The following is a 19,606-nucleotide window of genomic DNA, read 5'->3' on the forward strand; positions in this document are numbered from 1 at the left end:
CACCTTGTACTGTTTGATGGCTTTATTCCCTCTCTAATTATGTTAACTTTTTGTTGTTGTTACTGTTGTTGTGTAACTAGCAATAGTATTCTCAGGGAAATCTTTCATGATGTGGTACTAGGTAAAATTATAAAGAAACATGTTAATTTTTTTTTTTGTAATGACCTAACAAAGCTATTAACTACCATGTAGCTATTAACTACCGTGCTTCATTTGTGCTGTAAAGTTTTGTTTAAGTTTTTTGATGGACATTGTTAGTGTTTGATTATTGCTGAAAGATGATGCTTCAGAAATGTGTTTGTGCTGGGGTCTTGACATGTTATTCTAAGTAAATGATATTATCTCACTGTTGTCCATTATTTGTAGGAAGATAGATAAAGGTTCAGGTGAATAATGTGATAATGCGATAATGCTTCTTTACATTTAGCCTTTATCAGCAACAAAAGTTTTTTGTTTGGAAAGTATCCGGATGTTAGGAAGGCCTAGGTATCAGGCTTGTTAAGACTCCTGCAGGAACAACAGGACGGGGGTGTGGCATATGCAAATGCCCAAATTGTAGCTGTTGTAAACCTGAAGCACATTTGTTTACGCAATATATATATTAGTATGTGTGTGTGTACATATATATATACTATTATTACATAAATGGCTGTGGTACATGGATGAAGGGTGTATATATACATCTCTTACTGCCATCTAACAAATGGTACACTCTCTCTGATACCAGGTTTACCTGTCCTTCCAAATTTTTTCAGCATTGCCCCTCCCACTGGCCGATCAGGAAATAGCCTCCTAACTGCCCTTGGCTATTTACCTGGCTCATACACAGCATTCATCTTTTGTGCAACGTGTCTCCACTACTGCCTAACCTAGCTCTGCTGAGCATTTACTATACACCTGTTAGTTGATTGAGTGCTTTCCCTATCCAGCTACTGGGTTAAACCCTTCTCTCCCAGTCTGTTGTATCCTTGTCTGTTCTCTGTCTAGTGCTGTTTCAGTGTTCCCCATGTCTGCTGTGCATCCCGTTGCTTTTTGTGTCCCCTGTGTTCCCCTGTGTCTTCGGTGACCCAGGTGTCAGGAGTCTGCAGACACAATATGGAGCCAGTAGTCAGAGCACACACCATGCAAAATTATCAGCAGAAGGCTGGTCTAGGCAATCAAGCAGGTTAAACAAATGACCAAGTCCCAAAGTTGATTTGGTAATGCAGGATTAGTTGGGCAAGTCAGAGCGAGATCATGTGATGAACCACAATAATCATGCAAGGGACACAGGAATCTGCAGGGTTTAAATAGTAAGCCAAACATCCTCAATTGTGGACCCTCTGTGTCTGCATGGAGGTGATAACTCCCAATCTCTACAGGATCTCAGATTGAATTTACCGTAGTCCCAGGCATCCCCAGCAGACATGTCAAAGAAGGCCCTATGGGTGTCTCCCAGTTCAGTATAGGTGGACTTTCTGATCTGCTGCAGTCCACAGATGTTCTGCACACATCCAAAAATCCAATTTTGGGGATTAGCATCAAATGGCAGGTTGGCAGTGAGGTAATTCCATGTATCACGTTTGTTTTTGGGGACTTCTTTCTGTGTTTTATTGAGCATAACCGCTAAAGAAACAATCTTTAGGGTTTGGTGGGGTTGGTGTCTATAGAATGTACAGCCTCCTGACTAGCATAGAATTCTGGCTGTTAAACGCTTCTCTCTTCGGAAACACTTAGATTGTCTCACAGACAGTTACAGACATTAACTCACTGTTAATGCTGGTTAGCACCAGACCAGGTGTGCAAGTTCCTACCTAGCTCTTATGGAGTCCCAGTAAAACCAGACCCAGAACAGAAATTTTCAACAACCAGCAGAAAAAAGTGTGTGTGTGTATATGTATGTATGTGTGTGTATTTAAATATATATATATTTAAATATATATATATATATATATATATATATACAGATTACAGGGTCTAACTTCCCAGCAGACTGCCGCTCACCAATATATACTATTTACTGTATATTGAGAATTCATCATATTTATTGTATTTTATTAATATAGCCTTTTTCATAAATCCTGAAATTAGGCATGTGTGTATGTAGGACCATAAATAAACTGAACTGTATTTTTTAGGGTGAACAAGGTATTGGACTTCAGGGACCTCCAGGTCCTCCAGGACCACCTGGCCCACCGGGTTCCAGCAAAAGAGAAAGTAAAGCTGTAAGCAAAATTTTCTTTTTGATTCTTTGTGTACCCCATTTATAATTAAATTCAATGGGGCCTGTTTAAAAAATCATGAATCTGACAATTACTGAAATATTCATTGGTGGAGAGACAATTACTGCCATTGAAAAGAAAAGGACCTGGAAGATTTTCCTCCAGGGGATGTTTCAGTTAATGTTAGATTTACTACTTTATAAACAGACCTCTAAAGTTTTAGCTCATTATATAAACCTACAAACAATATGCCTTTACTTTATTTTACACTTTAAAGATTATTTTGTTGATACGTTTACTGTTGAATGTGTAGGCAGTATATGCATTAAGTATATTGTAATAACTTCCAAGTTTGTATTTTTTTAGTTTCTGTTTTAAAAGTTTTAAAAAGGTTACCTGAACAAATAGTGAGATGAATATTTCCAGCAGGGACATGGCTGTAAAAACTAGAAGGTTTAACCTCTCATCATTCTTTTCAAAACTAAAAAAAGCCTTTCCTTAAGCTGTGAAGATTATTTTGTTGTTACTAGTGTTGGTCAAATGGCTCACCATATGATTCTACCGCTATTCGGTCGAATAGAGCAAAATTATTTGGGTGAACAAACGTCGAATTCAAACTCTATTAAAGTCAATTGGGGAAAAGGCATTTTTTTGTTGCTGGCAAGGCAATTTTTGAGGCGGTCAAGGGAACATGTCGGATTTTATACCCGCCTCCGAGTAGAGGCAGAGAGGGCCACGACAGGGTTCCTCTGGTCCAAAAATTAGCCACAAGGTTTCACTGCTCGGTTACAAGCCATACACAGGATTTACAGTACAGGCAGAGGTCCCTGAGGAGGGTCTTTCAGTCAAAAAATTAGCCAGTTACACAGCTCTGTTACAAGTTATATAGGCTTCACAGGAGTGGGGACCGCATTGTTAACTGGAATCTTGAGCTGGGTGTAGTGCTTGGACAATGCCACCTAGAAGTCTGTAATACAATTTTTGTGAATGGAGTACCGACAGGTGGCAGCAGCAGGAGGAGGAGGTTGTGGGCACTGGGACAGAGCGGGGACCGTATTGGTAACTAGAATCTAGAGCTGGGTGTAGTGCATCATCAATGCCACCTAGATGTCTGTAATACTATTTTTAATAATGGAGTACTGACCATCCAATGGAGGTGGCAGCAGCAACAGCAAGAGGTGGAGGCCATCACCCATATGGACAGTGTAGAAGCTGTAGCTATTGGAGACATGAAAGGATTAACGAGATTACAATCTGTTCCTACCTACTATGTAGTGAAACCACATGAAATAGAACAGGCTTGGTGGAATCAGCGGGGAAAGAAGACCCTATTGAGCTTGAGTCTAGTCTGGCATCTAGAGCTGGGAACTGGGCAGTGGGCAGGCGGCAGCAGTAACAGCATAAGGAGGAGGCAGCAGACCCTGAGACGGAGTGTGGACCGCATTGGTAACTGCCATCTAGAGCTGGGTACTGGGCAGGCGGCAGCAGCCAACAGCAGGATGAGTGGGGGGTGGGCCCTGAGACGGAGCAAAAACGGCATTAGTGGTTGAGGCCATCACCTATATGGGCAGTGTAAAACCTGGAGCTACTGGGGACATTGCTGTGTAGGGGACTGCCTGTTCCTATCTGCTAGCTGTAACTTTGTAAAATGTGGCATGGACAGCAATGTTAACTGGCATCTACAGCTAGGTACTGGGCAAGCAGCAGCAGTAACAGCATGAGGAGGACGAGGTAAGCCCTGAGACGAATCAATGATGGCATTAAAGATTGAGGCCAACAGCTACATGGACAGTGTAGAAGCTGTACCTACTGGAGACATTGCTGTGTAGGGGACTGCCTTTTCCTATCTGCTAGCTGTAACTTTGTAAAATGCAGCATGGACAGCATTGTTAACTGGCATCTAAAGCTGGCTAGTGGGTACTGGGCAGGCAGCAGCTTCAGTAACAACAGAAGGAGGAGGCGGTGGGCTCTGAGACGGAGCTTGGACGGCATTAGTATCTTGCATCTAGAGTTGAGTACTGGGCAGGCGGTAGAATCAGTAAAAGTAGGAAGAGGAGGCGGTGGGCCCTGAGACCGAATGTGGATGGCATTAGTATCTGGCATCTAGAGTTTGGTACTGGGCAGGCAGCAGCAGTAACAGCAGGAGGAGAAGGCGGGGGGCTCTGGGACCAAGTGTGGATGGCATTAGATTCTTGCATCTAGAGTTGGGCACTGGGCAGGCGACAGCATCAGTTAAAGCAGGAGGAGGAGGCGGTGGGCTCTGAGACGGAGCGTGGATGGCATTAGTATCTTGCAACTAGAGTTTGGTACTGGGCAGGCAGCAGCAGTTACAGCAGGAGGAGGAGGGAGTGGGCTCCGAGACCAAGTGTGGACAGCATTCATATCTGGCATCTAGAGTTGGATACTGGGCAGACAGCAGCAGTAACAGCAGGAGGAGGAGGTGGTGGGCCCTGTGACGGAGCAAGGACCGCATTAGAGGTTGAGGCCATCACCTCTATGGACAGTGTAGAAGCTGTAGCTATTGGAGAAATTAATGGATGAACGAAATTCTCACTGTCCATACCTACTATCTAGTGAAACCACATAAAAGGGAACGGGCTTGGTGGAATCAGCGGGGAAATACATACATTTTTTATCATTTGTGGATATCTAGCAACTGCTATCACAGTGAAATATCTGTATTTGTTTCAGATAAATACATAATTTTTATGGGTTTAAGGATAGATACCAAGTGCTATCAGAATAAAATATATGTATTTTTTGGGGAGAAATATATAATTTTTTATGGCCTTTTAAATAGATACCAAGTGCTATCAGAATGAAATATCTGTATTTTTTATCGATAAATACAGATTTTTTTATGTTTTTGTGATAGTTTGCAAGAGGTGTCTTAAATTATGATATCTCTTTGCAATCTATCACAAAAGCCAGAAATTCTATATTTATCCATAAAAAATACAGATATTTCATTCTGATAGCACTTGGTATCTATCCAAAAACCCATAAAATGTTCTGTATTTCTGTAAAAAACACAGATATTTAATTATGATACCTCTTGCAATCTATCACAAAAGCCAAAAAAATTTCTGTATTTATCTATAAAAGATACAGATATTTTATTTGGGTATTACTTGCTATCTATCAAAAAATCCATAACATTTTCTGTATTTCTGTAAAAAAAAAAATAGATATTTCATTATGATCCCACTTGCTATCTATCAAAAAATCCATAAAATTTTCTGTATTTCTGTAAAAAAAATGCAGATATTTAATTCCGATACTACTTGCTATCAAAAAAGCCATAAAAATTATGTATTTCTTTCCAAAAAATACAGATATTTAAGTATGATACCTCTTGCAATCTATCAAAAAAAAAAAAAAAAAAAAAAAGAAAAATTTCTGTATTTCTATATAAAAAAAAAAAAATAGACATTTCATTCTGATCCCACTGTCTATCTAACAAACAAAACATACAGATATTTATTATGATACCTCTTGCAATGTATCACAAAAAAACAGAGAAATGTCTGTATTTATCTGTAAAAAAATACAGATATTTCATTCTGATCCTACTTGCTATCTATCAAAAAAGCCGGAAAAATGTTGTATTTCTGTACAAAAATTCAAATATTGAATTATGAATCACAGCTTCGTTACAAGTGATAAAGGCCACAGAGTAGAGGTAGAGGGCCACGACGGGGAGGAGTAGAAGGAGATGCAGAAGGTTGTGAAAGTGCTCTTCCCATCAAGGTGTCAGCAGGCCGTGCAGCAGTTGCCGACTAATCAGTTAACTCCGCAGAGGGAGTGTTGAAGTCATTGCCAATCCAAGCCTCATTCATTTTAATAAAAGTGATTCGGTCAACATTTTCTGTGGAGAGCCGAATCTGCTTGTCACTCACTACGCCCCCAGCTGCACTGAACGCTCCTTCAGATAACACACTTGCAGCTGGGGAGGCAAGGATCTGAATGGCATGTTCTGCCAGCTCTGGCCACTACTTAAGCTTGTATACCCAGTAGCCCAGTGGGTCCTGGCTTTGCAGGTTGCAGATGTCCCATGTATAGCTCAGGTATTCCTGCACCATGACTGAGTAGTGCTGCTGAGTTTCATTGGCAATTGCTGCACAACTGGCGGCTTGCTTCCGCTGAAAAAAAGCCTGCAAAGTTTGGCTTGGACAACCTCTACTGCTGCTGCCACTTATCTGCTTAAGGTAGTTGTTTGGCTTCCATGGCTGGTGGAACTGCCATAGGGATCCTTGCTGCTGCTGGCAGATGGGAACTGAACACAAGTCCCTTACAAGCACTTCTTGGTAGTGCTGCATTTTAGGTCCCTTGTATTGGGGGTAATGTAGCAATCCAATAGTCGCCAGTCTTTGTTTTTTTGTGTTGTATGTGCGGATCTTTGGCTCTGCACTTCTGCATGAAGGCTGTCATGTGGCTCAAAGTTCCCACAGCTGAGATAATTCTGGACCCACAGTCCCCTGGGTTGAACAGCAGCACAGGGTCGTCCTCCTCCTCCTCCTCTGCCTGGTCTTGCCATCCATGGAACATGCCATTTTGTGTTTGGGTGGATGGATGCCCTGTACCCTCAATATCCTCCTCTGCCCCTTCCTCCCATTCTCCCATACCTGCAATGCTTTCCTCATCCTCTTTCACCTCCTCTTCCTGGATTTGTGGTGCACTATGCCTAGTAGGCATGCATGTCTGAGATGTTTGAAACGTCATCACTTGATGCAGCGTACGCTCTGTGTCCTGTCCGAGATCCACCGTCATCTGTTCCAGCAGGCATGTAATGGGGATGGTGTCACTGACACAGGCTTGATCCCTGCTAATCATCCTGGTCGCCTCTTCAAAAGGTGACAATACAATGCACAAATCCTCAATTTGCAGCCACTCCACAGGGCTGAGGAAAGGTAGTGTAGGTATACGTTTGAAACAAACAGACTCTGCCACGTAATCCACCACCGCTTTTTGGTGTTCAGCCAGCCGCTGCAGCATTTAAAAGGTGGAATTCCAATGAGTGGCCACATCACAAATTAACCGGTGCACTGGCAGATTGAGATTTCGCTGCAAATCCACCAATCTGGCTCTGGCTGTGTATGATCGGCGGAAATGACCACTGACAACTTTTTTGCCTTCAGCAAGAGCGGCTGGAGGCTTGGGTAATTCCTAAGGAAGCGCTGTACTATCAGGTTCATGACGTGAGCCAGGCAAGGTATGTGTGTGTTTCCCACAATGCAGGGCTGCCAGCAGATTGGCCCCGTTGTCACACACGACCTTGCCTAGCTTGACTCTGTTGGGAATTAGCCATATGTCCTCCTGCTCCCGCAGGTCACTTAGAATGGCTGCCCCTGTGTAGCTGAGGGAACCCAGGCTTCGCAACCTCAGGACTGCATGGCAACGTCTGAATTGTGCACCAAACTTCAGGTTGTTGCTGTGAACAGATGCTGCCGAATGGGAGGTGCTGTGTCACCTGTGTCCCTGGAGGAAGAGGTTGAGGCACAAGAGTCAAAGGAGGAGGTGGAAGTGGGGGCTCAGGAGGAGATTGCATGGCGATGTGCTCTGGGCGGAGGTAGGTTTTGTCACGGATAAGGGGGAGGGGAGGAACACCAGAAGGATAAAGACAAGGGACTAGGCCTTAAATGGCTAGGGAGAGGCAAACGATCACTGTTCACCACCTACGGGAGAGGATAACGATCACGGGTCACCACCTACGGACACCCTAACCTAGCCCTGACTCCTGTCAGTATGAATATCCCCTGAAGGTGGCAATATTCATACACTGGAACCTAGGCCCTAGTAGCCCTGAATTGCCCTAGGAATAGTGACAGGGTTTTTAGACTACTGGTTCCTTCCCTGATGAATGAACCAGCGTCTCCCTGAGGCCTAGTAACAAAAAACACAATAGAACAACAAAACGCCAAGAGCAGTACAACTTATCTTAAATAGCAAATGGAGGAGCAGGAACTCTGGAGAGGACAACACACCAGCTCTTTCACATCCAAGTACTGAATATCAACCACATAGCATGAAGTGTGAGGCCAGACTAAATAGAGGAGCAGTAATGACCACCAGCTTCAGCTGAGACAAGGTGTGTGGTCATTACAAACAACAACACAGAAACAAGTGAAAACAAAGAGACTGTCAGATAACCTCACGTGCAGCTTGTCTCACAGATCTTCTAGCCTCAGTCACGGAAGGGACCGTGACAGGTATGCAGGCCTTGCTGCAGCTGCATCTTCTCCTTCTGCCACCAAAGTTACCCAGTGAGCTGTATAGTAAAAGTATCTTCCCACTTCATGCTTGCTTGACCAAATGTTGGTTGTCAGGTGCACTTTGCGGGAAATTGAGTGCTGCGGGGCCATGGACACATTGCTCTGTATGTGTTCATGCAAAGCAGGAACACATTTTTCTGCAAAATACTGTCACTTGGGCATAATGTACTGTGGTTTTGTGCAGAGGAATGCGTAACGGAATGCATTGGAGTCCACCAACCGGTAAGGGAGGAGGTCTGACGCAATCAGCTGTGCAAGTGCCGCATTGATTAGCTTTGTTTTAGAATAATTTGGGCCATATTTTTCTCTTGCGCTCCAGCATCTGGGGGATGGAAGGTTGGATGCTGCTAATGTTAACCACAGAAAGATTGGACAATGTTGTAGAAGGTGTGGGGGATGGCAATGATGCCTGGTCTTGACTGCTAGCAATGCGGCAAACAGCAGCCGATCTGCGTTGGAGCTCCTGCTTACCGCTGGTGGAGCCTGAAAAAGGTAATGCTTGGCTACATGCCCCACTCAAATTGCTGGCAGCAGCACGGGTAACTTTGGTGGCAGAAGGAGGAAAGATAGCGGAGGAAGATCTAGCAGTTTGAGCTTGCTTCTTGGGTGGAGGTGGTCGCACAAAGCTCTGTGCTTTGACCAGGTGTTCCTGCCAGGTTACTGGGTTTTCGCCTTGTTTCAAGTGTTGAGCACACAGTTTGCAGATGACCATAGTGTTGTCATCACTATGGACAATAAAAAATGCCCACACGGGCGAACATCTAACTGGGCCGAAAGGTGCTCTGGAGCTGGTGCATGTGGTGGCGGTCCGCGGACGTTGAGGCATAGCTGTGGTGACAGCTTCCAATGATGGACAACTATAACTTGCCTCACTGGTACGTGAAGACTGCAGAGTGTGGGCAGCTTTTACCCTCTTCCTCCCTCTCCCCCTTTGAGGGCACTCTGAAACCTCTTCCTCCTCTTTTTCCTCCTCCTTCTCTTCTTCCTGCCTATGATGATTTCCTGGTTGGCCCCATGTCAGATCAAGGACATCAGCATCATCATCATCATCATTATCAGAAGAGACAGTTTCCCTGTATTTGTCAAAAGGAAGCAGCAGCCTTTTAGAGCCAGTTTGAATTGGCTCGTCTGGCTCAGAGTGTTCGGGTGAAAAGTAAGTGGAGGGAAAGCCTGTGAACTGACTCTCTTCGTCAGATGACTGAAACAACTGAGCAACTTGAAGGAATGCTTGTAGCTCCGCCTCTTCAACCCCTCGGTGGGACTCCTCTACATACTGCTGTACACGACACGTTCCAGCCGATGATGAAGACCTAGGAGGAATAGGTGTATCATAGACTTGGGTCACCTGTGAGGCCTGTGTCTGGGACTCTGATGAAGAGGGGGTACAATCACTTGACCCAGGCTGGGTCATGTACTCTACTTCCTCTCGTTCATGGTGTGGTAATAATGGACGCCTACCACCAACAGCAGCGCTTCTTGTTCTCGGGTCTGCAGCTAAAAACAAACTCATACTGCTTTGCTTGCCACCTGTGCCAAAGCTGACCCTTCCTCTTTGGCCAAACATTGTACAATTTTCTTGTGTGGCTTGACACCCTGCAAAATTCTTTGGAGGTAATATGCTTCACAAAGTGTAAACTTGTACAGTAAGTGAATTTTTTTATTGGGGGGGGGGGGGTTGACACCAAAAATGCAAGTGAATGTTGTGCAGCACAGTATTCAAACTATATGCTGCAGTATACACCGCGTCTGTGTGACTGTCTCTCAGTACAAGTGTGATACTGTGCACGCAGTCAGGGAGGGTACCCTGCTTCTGGCTGCGTGTATGTAACACACTATCTATCTATCTATCTATCTGTCTATCTAACAGTGAAACACTCTACCTATCTGAGTACAGTGGATTTCAGGACTGTACCAATACAGTACAATCCAACAATCTATCTGTCTAATAGTGTGAGTGTGACACAGTCTAAGTAAAGCACTTTTTTTTTTACTTAGGTTGTGATGCTAGCTAATCTCTTTTAGGAGTGGTAAATGCAGGCACGCCCTGGCATTATATAGGCCAATGGCTGCCTGTGTGGCATGCAGTGACAGACAGCCAATCGGCTGCCTGCCACAACAAACATGGAGGAGAGCATGTTATGCTGTGTTTGGAGGGCCATAGGGATTATGGGGGAGGTCTCTATGCATTGTGGGAGGGCGAAATTCGGGGTGTGGAATCCAACAAAATTCGGGTCAGGTTGACCCCAATTCAAATGGTCATATTTGGGTCGAACATTAGGACGACCCAAATTCCAACAACAACACTAGTTGTTACAAGTACTGGCATATATATATGAAGTATAAACATGAAGCAGGGTCCTATTCATTTTAACTATTCTAATTTAGGCCTTTCCGACAAGGAAGTTCTGCATTGCTAAATCACCCCATTTGTAAACCCCCCATCTAACCACTAGGGAGAAGAGAAAAGGCATTCTCATGAAAATTTCCTCGAACTTCCAGTGGAAACCATCGAAAGAGGAAATTAAAGCAGCAGGATTCCCAGGGCTGCATTCAGTTGCATATTCAATATTGCATAAAAAAGTGAATGTCACCTAATGATCAGTCATAAATAGTTTTTCCCATTGTTGCTAGGAAAATATGTGTAAGACCATGGTCCGGCACTAGTTCTTGCCAGACGCTGGTCCTCCAATCTAACTCCACAATCTTTACCTATAGCAATTCCCCTCTCAGCTTTGGGAGGCTAGTTGTGCTGTCCCAAAACACAGTTGCCCCAAGGACTTCTGTGCACAAAGGATGACATCTGAGGACTGACAGAGGACCATGACCCCACAGAGCAGAACAGGACACCACAGGAAGACCGACAGTCTAGGAGAAGTAACCAGGTACAGAAAACAGAGCTAAAGGTCATACACAGATTATTAGCCCACAGAACTAGGTATTCCAGGGTAAAGACAAAGCAGGGTCGAGGTCACCCTGAAAGTTGTTCTGGAGAGCACACAATCACAGGGTACGAAAGTCCTAGCAGCCAATTGCAGGGCAAGATTAAAGCCAGGAACTAATCTGTTCCTAAAATCCCTAAGAATGGTACATCATAGGAGAAGGCTGAATGGCTAAAGAGAAGCAAGAGATGGAGCTGCAGAACAAAGGCCATGAAACTCACTCCTTGACCTTCTAACAGCCAATTCCCAAATATTTTGACTGTTTACTTTGGTGCAAAAACACTAGGAATTTACAAAGGTTTCTTGGGAAAAATACAAAATGTGCCAATGTATAACTGCAACTAAATACTGTAATGACACTTTGTGATCAGAAACAATAGTTTTCCCCCTTATAGCTTTGAAAATTCACCAGTTTTCTAATTACTTACTGCACATTCAAAAGCAGTTTAAGACAATTTTTAAGAAACTTTTCATTTTTTATGAAAATATTACCTCCAATTGTATTGTTGGTGATTGTGATAGTGGCACTAGAGGTGGTTGTTGTCAGTGATACAACTGCTGCTTGGAATTAGTAAAAGATGCCTGAAACAGATCACCTAACCAGAATTAATTCATTTTAATGATTAATTGTATTGTTCCTCTCTGGAAAAACACCAACCTGCCCACAGTCACCCATTGCTTCCACAGAATTATTAACTTGCCAATGGAAGATTTCACAGCCTTTATCAAAGGTACTACTGAAGGATTTAATCAGACCTGGTGCTATTGGCATGATTTTTCCTTTTCTGCTGAATACAAGTCTCTAATTATCACATAGCTTTATCAAGAGTTGTATATTTGATAACTGGTTATTTGTCCTATTGATGGTTTACCCACACTACCCCCCTTTTCCTTATCCTTCCCTTCCTATCCCAGGTACCCAACCCTCTTCCATTTTCTTCAACCTTAATGGAAATTAAAAATCTTTAATAAGAAACTAAATTAGCTGAGATTTCCACTGACTTTGTATAATGTTTATTTTGCATAAAATATTTCCATAGCACCTTAAATTTGTTAGGCATTTAGTTTGTTTGTTTTTAAAATATAAAATTGTTAATGATTTATCTATATATATAAAATTGGATGTATGTATGTATGTATGTATGTATGTGTGTGTGCATGTCTATTCCACCATCACTAGAAAACGCATGGAGACATTTCAACTAAACTTGCCGTACATATGACTGAGACTCATGTGAGTGCACCAGTCATCTTTGTACAGCACTGTGCTATATGTCAGAGCTATATTTGCATGTATGTATGTATGTGTGTATGTCATCACTAGGAAGTGCATCGATGTATGTTTGTGTTTTTCATAAATATATATATATATAATATATATATATATATATATATATATATATATATATATATATATATATATATATATATATATATATATATAGATGTGTGTATTTGATCACTAGAAACACATGGAGACATTTCAACCAAACTATGTGCTATGTTCCACCATCACTCAGAAACGCATCAAGATATTTAAACCAAATTTGCTAGACATATGATTCATGTGAGTGCATCGCTGATCTTTGTTCACTGCTGTGGTATGACAGAGGTTGATTTGCATGTATGTATGTATGTGTGTATGTATTGCTCAGTGACAGTGTGCCTTTTGCTTATATTTTTACATACTTTTTTGGACTCCTTTACAAAATTCTGGCCTGTATTAATGCCTTTGAGAAAACGTAGGGCAATTGGCCGAGTGCAATCAAAGGCAGAAAAAATGAAACCACGACGTAGACATGAAAATCCCGAGGACAGGAATAGAAGACTTGCCACACTTGCAAGAGAGAGCTACTAATTCTAGAGCTTCAGAGACAGTACAACAGCATGAGACCCTACTACAGGAAATGAGAGATAGAGCTACTACATCTAGAGCTTCAGAAACAGTACAACAATGTGAGACCGGACTACAGGAAATGAGAGAAAGGAGCTACTACATCTAGAGCTTCAGAGACAGTACAACAGCATGGGACCCAAGTACAGGCAATGAGAGATAGAGCTACTACTAGGGATGAGTGAGAATACCTCATTCTCATGAAAAACTTCCGATGGGCCCCCGAAATTTCAGCGAACCGATTTTGCAGACCCATCGGAAAGTCCAGGAAATCAGTACAGGAGGATTCATTCATGCAACCCTGGGAACCCTCCTGTGTGCGATCCCTAGGCACTAGAGGTTCAATTAACCTCTAGTGCCCGGGGATCGCTGTGGATTTCCAGGGCACTAGAGATTAATCAACCTCTAGTGCCCGGGGATCACAGTGGATTTCCAGGGCTACATTCATGCATGCAGCCCTGGGAATCCTGAGTGATAAAGAGAACTTTATCTTCTCTCTCACTTTATTTTCTCTCTCACATCTATACTAAAGAATAGATTTTTTTCTGACGGACACATGGTCTTTTCAAAATGTGACCTCTTCAACAACTGGGACTAACACCCGATTTGAATATGTCATAGGGGTGTTTTAATAAAATGTTTTCCTATAATAGGAAGAAGAGGAAGCCGCTGATAGTCCCCTGGTCCCCAAAAAAGGAGAAACAGAACAAATCTAATCCTTCCTCTGAAATTTCAAGCTCTATTCTCAAAAATAGATTGCTTTTGGAGCTTTTCTTTTGTGTAAATTTGAATTTTCTTTGAAAAGCGAAACCACAATGTGCTGGAGCTTATTTAGCATTACAACATAAATTTCCATGTCTGATAAGCCACACGAATTCTATTTTAACCCATTTGATAGTCAACAATACACTAACCCCAAATATATTTCCAGATCATTTGATTACTAGTGGAGTTCCTTTATTAATCTCTAAAATGGCCCACAAATTCCTTCAAATATATTTTCATAAAGGTAAAGATCATTCCCACACCAATCACACACAGACCCAGGTCTCTTCTTTATATGAATGTCAAAATATACTCAAATACCATTGCAAATATTCTTTTTATTAATATGCTAAACTCTTGATCAGGCTGGTTCAGTGAAGGATAGACATACTCCTGATGGTACTAGAAGATTAATAAATTTTATTTTGGCACTGGGGCTTTTAGCAGCTGTGCCTAATAAATTTGATTTATTGGATCAGGTCAACAATATGTTTGTGGGTATATATATTGTTCTGGCCCCCTCTTCGTCCAAAATGTTTTGACAAATAGTTAACTCATCCCCCAATCACCACACTGTGTAGGCTGCAGAAACTTGTTTAATGTGTATAACTGTAAACATCCCTACACACCAGCACACAGCCTGAAAGCTGGGAACCCATCAGTTAACAGCTACATTGCATCCTCAAAGCTTACACTGAGAGGGTATTGGGCTCCCTAATACCTCCTGGGCCACTCCACTAGGTCACTCGGACCCCACAAATGAGGTAAAAGCGCAATCCTCCGCCACAGGCAGCCCCCGTACCCCCCATTCAGGCTGATTCTCTCTGAAATCTTCAACTGCATGACTTCCTCACAACATAAAAATAACCCAGACTAAACCACCTTAGCACATCAATGTCCTCTTTTGGCTAATTCTATGAGATGTCTGACTTTCACTTATCCTACATACTCTAAAGAAGAACTCCTGCTTAATGGAATATTAGGAATCCTCCACACATATAACTCAGTACATCACCTATGTATCAGTCTATTTTTTGTTATATTGATGTATCCCTAACCTAAAAACCTGCAGTCAGGTGGAGCTTTGCTAGTTACTTATTTACATATGTACAAATTTGAATTATTAACCCCTATCTTTCCTTCCATTAGAAACTTTTTTAAGGTCTAAGGTTTTTTCTTCCTCATAACTGCAAATATACATAATTAAATACAGTAAAAGTTGTATAAAGCAACCAATATCTTCAAACAGTTCCTGAAGTATTTACTAGATGATTACTCCAACCACATCATTACAAAGATTACAGTCATAATGCACTAAAACAAAAAAAAATCCACATCTCACTATAACAAGATTGCTAAATACAATATTAGCATACCAACAATGCTCAGATAGGCCTGAGTATAACAAGATGAATGTAGATCCATCAGTGGGAGTACAGATGTGTCTGCTTTAACAAACACCACCTACTTCCTCTAAGCTCTTGAAGGTGACCTTATCAAAAGCAGACAAGACAGAAACACATTGGAATATCAATAGTGTACAGTAGGTGAAGCACAAATACTTCTATATCAGCTATATACATAAACAGAACCGAAACAAAACTGTTCCACTAAATACTTGTAACTGTCACTATATAAATAGTGTGTCCAATCCCAATATCTAATGTAACACCATTCAAATTATGCTTCTCACAGGATCAAAAGGTAATTTTTACAATGAACACAAACATAGGTCAAAAACTGATTATTTACAAACATAAAAACATGACATAATGATGTCATAAACATACATATTACAATTTTGAACATATACCACATGTATATATAATTTCAAACACTCCCTCAGGCTGTGGGTAATCAATTAGTATAAAGTCCTTGTAACACAAATTTAAGCCAAACTTTTTCTTGTCCAAATGCATGAAAATATATTTATTCAACATGTTTCAGGGTATCAAAAGACCGCTTTTTCAAGAAAGAAGTATGGGAGCAACCAGCTTTTATACATTAAAAAAAAACATACATCAAATGAGACATATACCATTTTCTTATTTCATTATATTCAAGAATGTATCAAGGCTTATGCAATATGATATTCATACAAATTATTTATTAGATTATGTTGTATTTAAATTGAAGCCTCCAGTACTCGTTTTGTTAGGGAAAAATTGTTGCTTGCACTTGGAGATCTTCCTATGGGGCTTTTTGTAGACTGGGTTTACGGAGGACTAAGTTTTGCACAAATCGACATTAGTGTTACAAATAGTAAAATCTGGTATTATCTGATGAGCCATTGCAGGCACTGCTACATTCCAAGCTACACAATATTAAAATCGGCAAGCATTGCAAACCCTACTACATTCTGAGCCATGCTTTAGTGAAATTTGAGAGGTCTGTTGGCCATTGAAATCAGAAGAAAAGCTTGACTGCTTCTCTGCCTTCTGAACAGTGAGTACAGAAACTTCTAAAAAGATGTTTTCTGCTGTGAGCTTCACACTTTAAAGCTTTATTCAGGCAAGCCTTCATTATATGTAATGGTTACCAAGTTAATATACCTCGCAAAGCTCCCATAGTTGTGTGGCTACATTGTGGCAAAAGACTAAATCAACCTGGGTTGTACATTGCCTAAGTGTCAGATTACACATAACAGTAAAGCTACGTACACACTTCCAATTATTATCGTTGGTAAACGAACGACGAACGATCCTGCACGATATCTGCGAACGATCGTATAGCACCGATCCTGTACATACAGATAACGACACGATCGTTCGTAGATATTGTACACACAATAGATGCGATCGTTTGAACGATACAGGAAGTTACGTGCACCACAGGAACGTTCGTTCATCACGCATGCTCAGACCATGGACGATCAATGAACGATCGTACACACGAACGATGATCAACGATCGTCGTCCAATCCGATCCGCCGGTCCGGTCGTTCATTTCCAACGACTTTCCTCGTTCGTTGGCGTCGTTGGTTACTTTTTTTACGAACGATTTTTGCCCAATCGATCGTTCGTCGTTCGTTCGTCGTTCATTTTGAACGATAAAAATTGCAAGTGTGTACGCAGCTTAAGAAAACTTTCTGGTTTGCTTGGGAATATTATACTGTGCCCATCTATGCAAGTATTTTTTTAAATTCTATACATCCCAAGGATTCGTTTGTAAGTACCAAATAGCACAGAGATTGACCGTGCTTGTTCTAGAGCAGGAGTGCCCACACTTTTTTGGCTCGGGAACTGCTTTTTAAATGACCAAGTCAAAATGATCTACCAACAATAAAAATGCTAAACATATATTTATTTATATATACCGATTATGACACCGAAGTGACTGAAGCTAATGAGACGTTGAATGGCAGAACATTGCAAAGATATTGCACTACAAGACTATAATTACAGGAAAGCTACAGTTCACCTGTCATAGGAGAATGATGTGCTGCACAAGAAACTGCCCAGCACTGCTCACCTCAGACTGCCCTCCTGCCCTTTCTTCCTTCCTCCCCACTCCCCACTGTTACATGGAGCCTTCACACAAAGAAAGACATTCTCAGCATCCTTAAAGATGTAGCAGCCGGCTGCTAGCAAACAGCAGGGAAGGGTAAAACAGGGCTCTGCAATCGACTCAGGTTGCCTTTGCGATCGACGTTTTGGGCACCCCTGTTCTAGAGTCTTTCAGAACATTCTTCTTTCTTGTCCCCTACCCATATAAAAGAAACATTACAAGACTTGAAAGACTTTTCAATTACTGATCACAAAGACTTTTCTATTACTGATACAGAGGCAGATCACATTCTTACAAGCAACATCAAGACTAGATGCCAAAGTTTTGCAACAACAGAAAATTGAATCCTACACCTCAACTACTTCTAGATGTTCAAAGGGTTTATCCACATTGATTACTGTCGTTAGTTGCAAAGGTCTTAGAGAGTTTGATAAAGAGCCACATGAAAGAGTTTCTGCTGGAAAATAATAATATAAGTGATAGTCAGCATGGCTTCAAGAAAGACAGAAGTTGTCAAACAAATTTACTATCTTTTTTTGAGAAAGTAGGTAAACAGTTAGACAGTGGAATAGCAGTTGATATAGTGTACTTGGACTTTGCTAAAGTTATTGACACTGTACCCCACAGATGGTTCATATGCAAGTTAGGGTTGATAGGTTTAGAAAAGTCAATCTGTAAATGGATAGAAAACTGGCTTAAAGATTGCATCCAGAGAGTAGTGATTAATGATTCATACTCTGAATGGTGTAAGGTTATTAGTGGTGTACCCCAGGGTTCAGTGTTGGGACCTTTACTGTTTAACATTTTCATAAATGATATAGAGTTTGGGATTAATAGTACCATTTCTGTGTTTGCAGTTGACACTAAGCTATGTAATGGAATTAAGTCCATACAGGATGTCTATACTCTACAAGCAGACCTGGATGTACTGTTTGATTGGGCAGCCAAGTGGCAAATGACATTTAATATGAATAAATGTAAAATTTTGCATTTGGGAGCTAACAACATGCATGCTTCATACTGTCTAGGGGGAATACATTTGGGGAGGTCACAAATGGAAAAGGATCTGAGGGTTCTGGTAGTTCATAGATTAATAACAGCATGCAATACCAAGCTGCAATATCTAAAGCTCGTAAAGTACTTTCTTGTATTAAAAGATGAATAGACTGCAGAGATGGAGACATTATCCTGCCCCTGTCCAAAGCATTGGTAAGACCACATCTGGAATATGCACTCCAGTTTTGGGCACCAATTCACAAAAAGGACATTGTCGAATTGGAGAGAGTGCAGAGAAGGGCAACTAAATTAATAAAAGGAATGGAGGAGCTCAGAGAGAACTAGCTGAATGAAGAGAGATTAGCTGAAGTGAATCTATTCTCCCGTGAGAAGCTATAGGTGCTGTCCATCTACCAAACATTTTGCTAGGGATTATAAAGCTGGTAATACATATTTAGAATTTAACAGTGACAAAAATGTGACCGCTTTTCATTCGGGCTCGTCCAAACAGGTTATATGTCCCACTTTCTGGGATAATCCTGAGTTCTCCCCGAGGAGGAACCAAGGTAGATTTATATGGTGGATTCACGAAGGGTTTCACCGCATCAAGGATATGATAGATGTGCGATCAGTGCTCAGTTTTGATTACTTGATTAGTAAAAGGGAACTTCCCAGGAGTGAATATTTAAGATACTGACAACTTAAATAATTTGTAAGTGCCAAGATCCATCATGCTACCCGTCCCATGCGCTCTAGTCTTTTTGAAAGTACCTGTAGGTCATTAGCTGGCACGACAGGCCAGATTTCAATTATATATGATAGCTTGATTACTCCAACATCGAAATTAAAATATATGTGCTCTTGGGAGGCAGATCTTGGCATATCTTGGGATCAGGAAGATTGGAGTGAGGTAGCTTATTCTCTAAAATATCACTCAACTCGTTGGTTGAGGCCAATTACAAAGTGTTATTTAGATGGTACCTAGTACCGGACCACATTTGTAAATGTCACTTCAACTCCTCCAGAATATGT

The 19,606-nt window shown here is 41.5% G+C and overlaps 1 protein-coding gene across 4 annotated transcripts in view; it reads left to right on the forward strand.

Moving 5' to 3' along the window:
• COL15A1 (collagen type XV alpha 1 chain) overlaps nucleotides 1-19,606 on the forward strand; it is a 493,232-nt gene that overhangs the window by 157,464 nt on the left and 316,162 nt on the right. For all 4 annotated transcript variants that reach the window (XM_072411944.1, XM_072411942.1, XM_072411943.1 and 1 more), the window contains exon 9: nucleotides 2,118-2,204. In XM_072411944.1, coding sequence (XP_072268045.1) covers nucleotides 2,118-2,204 — 87 coding nt within the window. The remainder of the gene's footprint in view (nucleotides 1-2,117; nucleotides 2,205-19,606) is intronic.

The sequence above is a fragment of the Pyxicephalus adspersus genome, chromosome 5 (genome assembly GCF_032062135.1).
Source record: "Pyxicephalus adspersus chromosome 5, UCB_Pads_2.0, whole genome shotgun sequence".
NCBI lineage: Eukaryota > Metazoa > Chordata > Amphibia > Anura > Pyxicephalidae > Pyxicephalus > Pyxicephalus adspersus.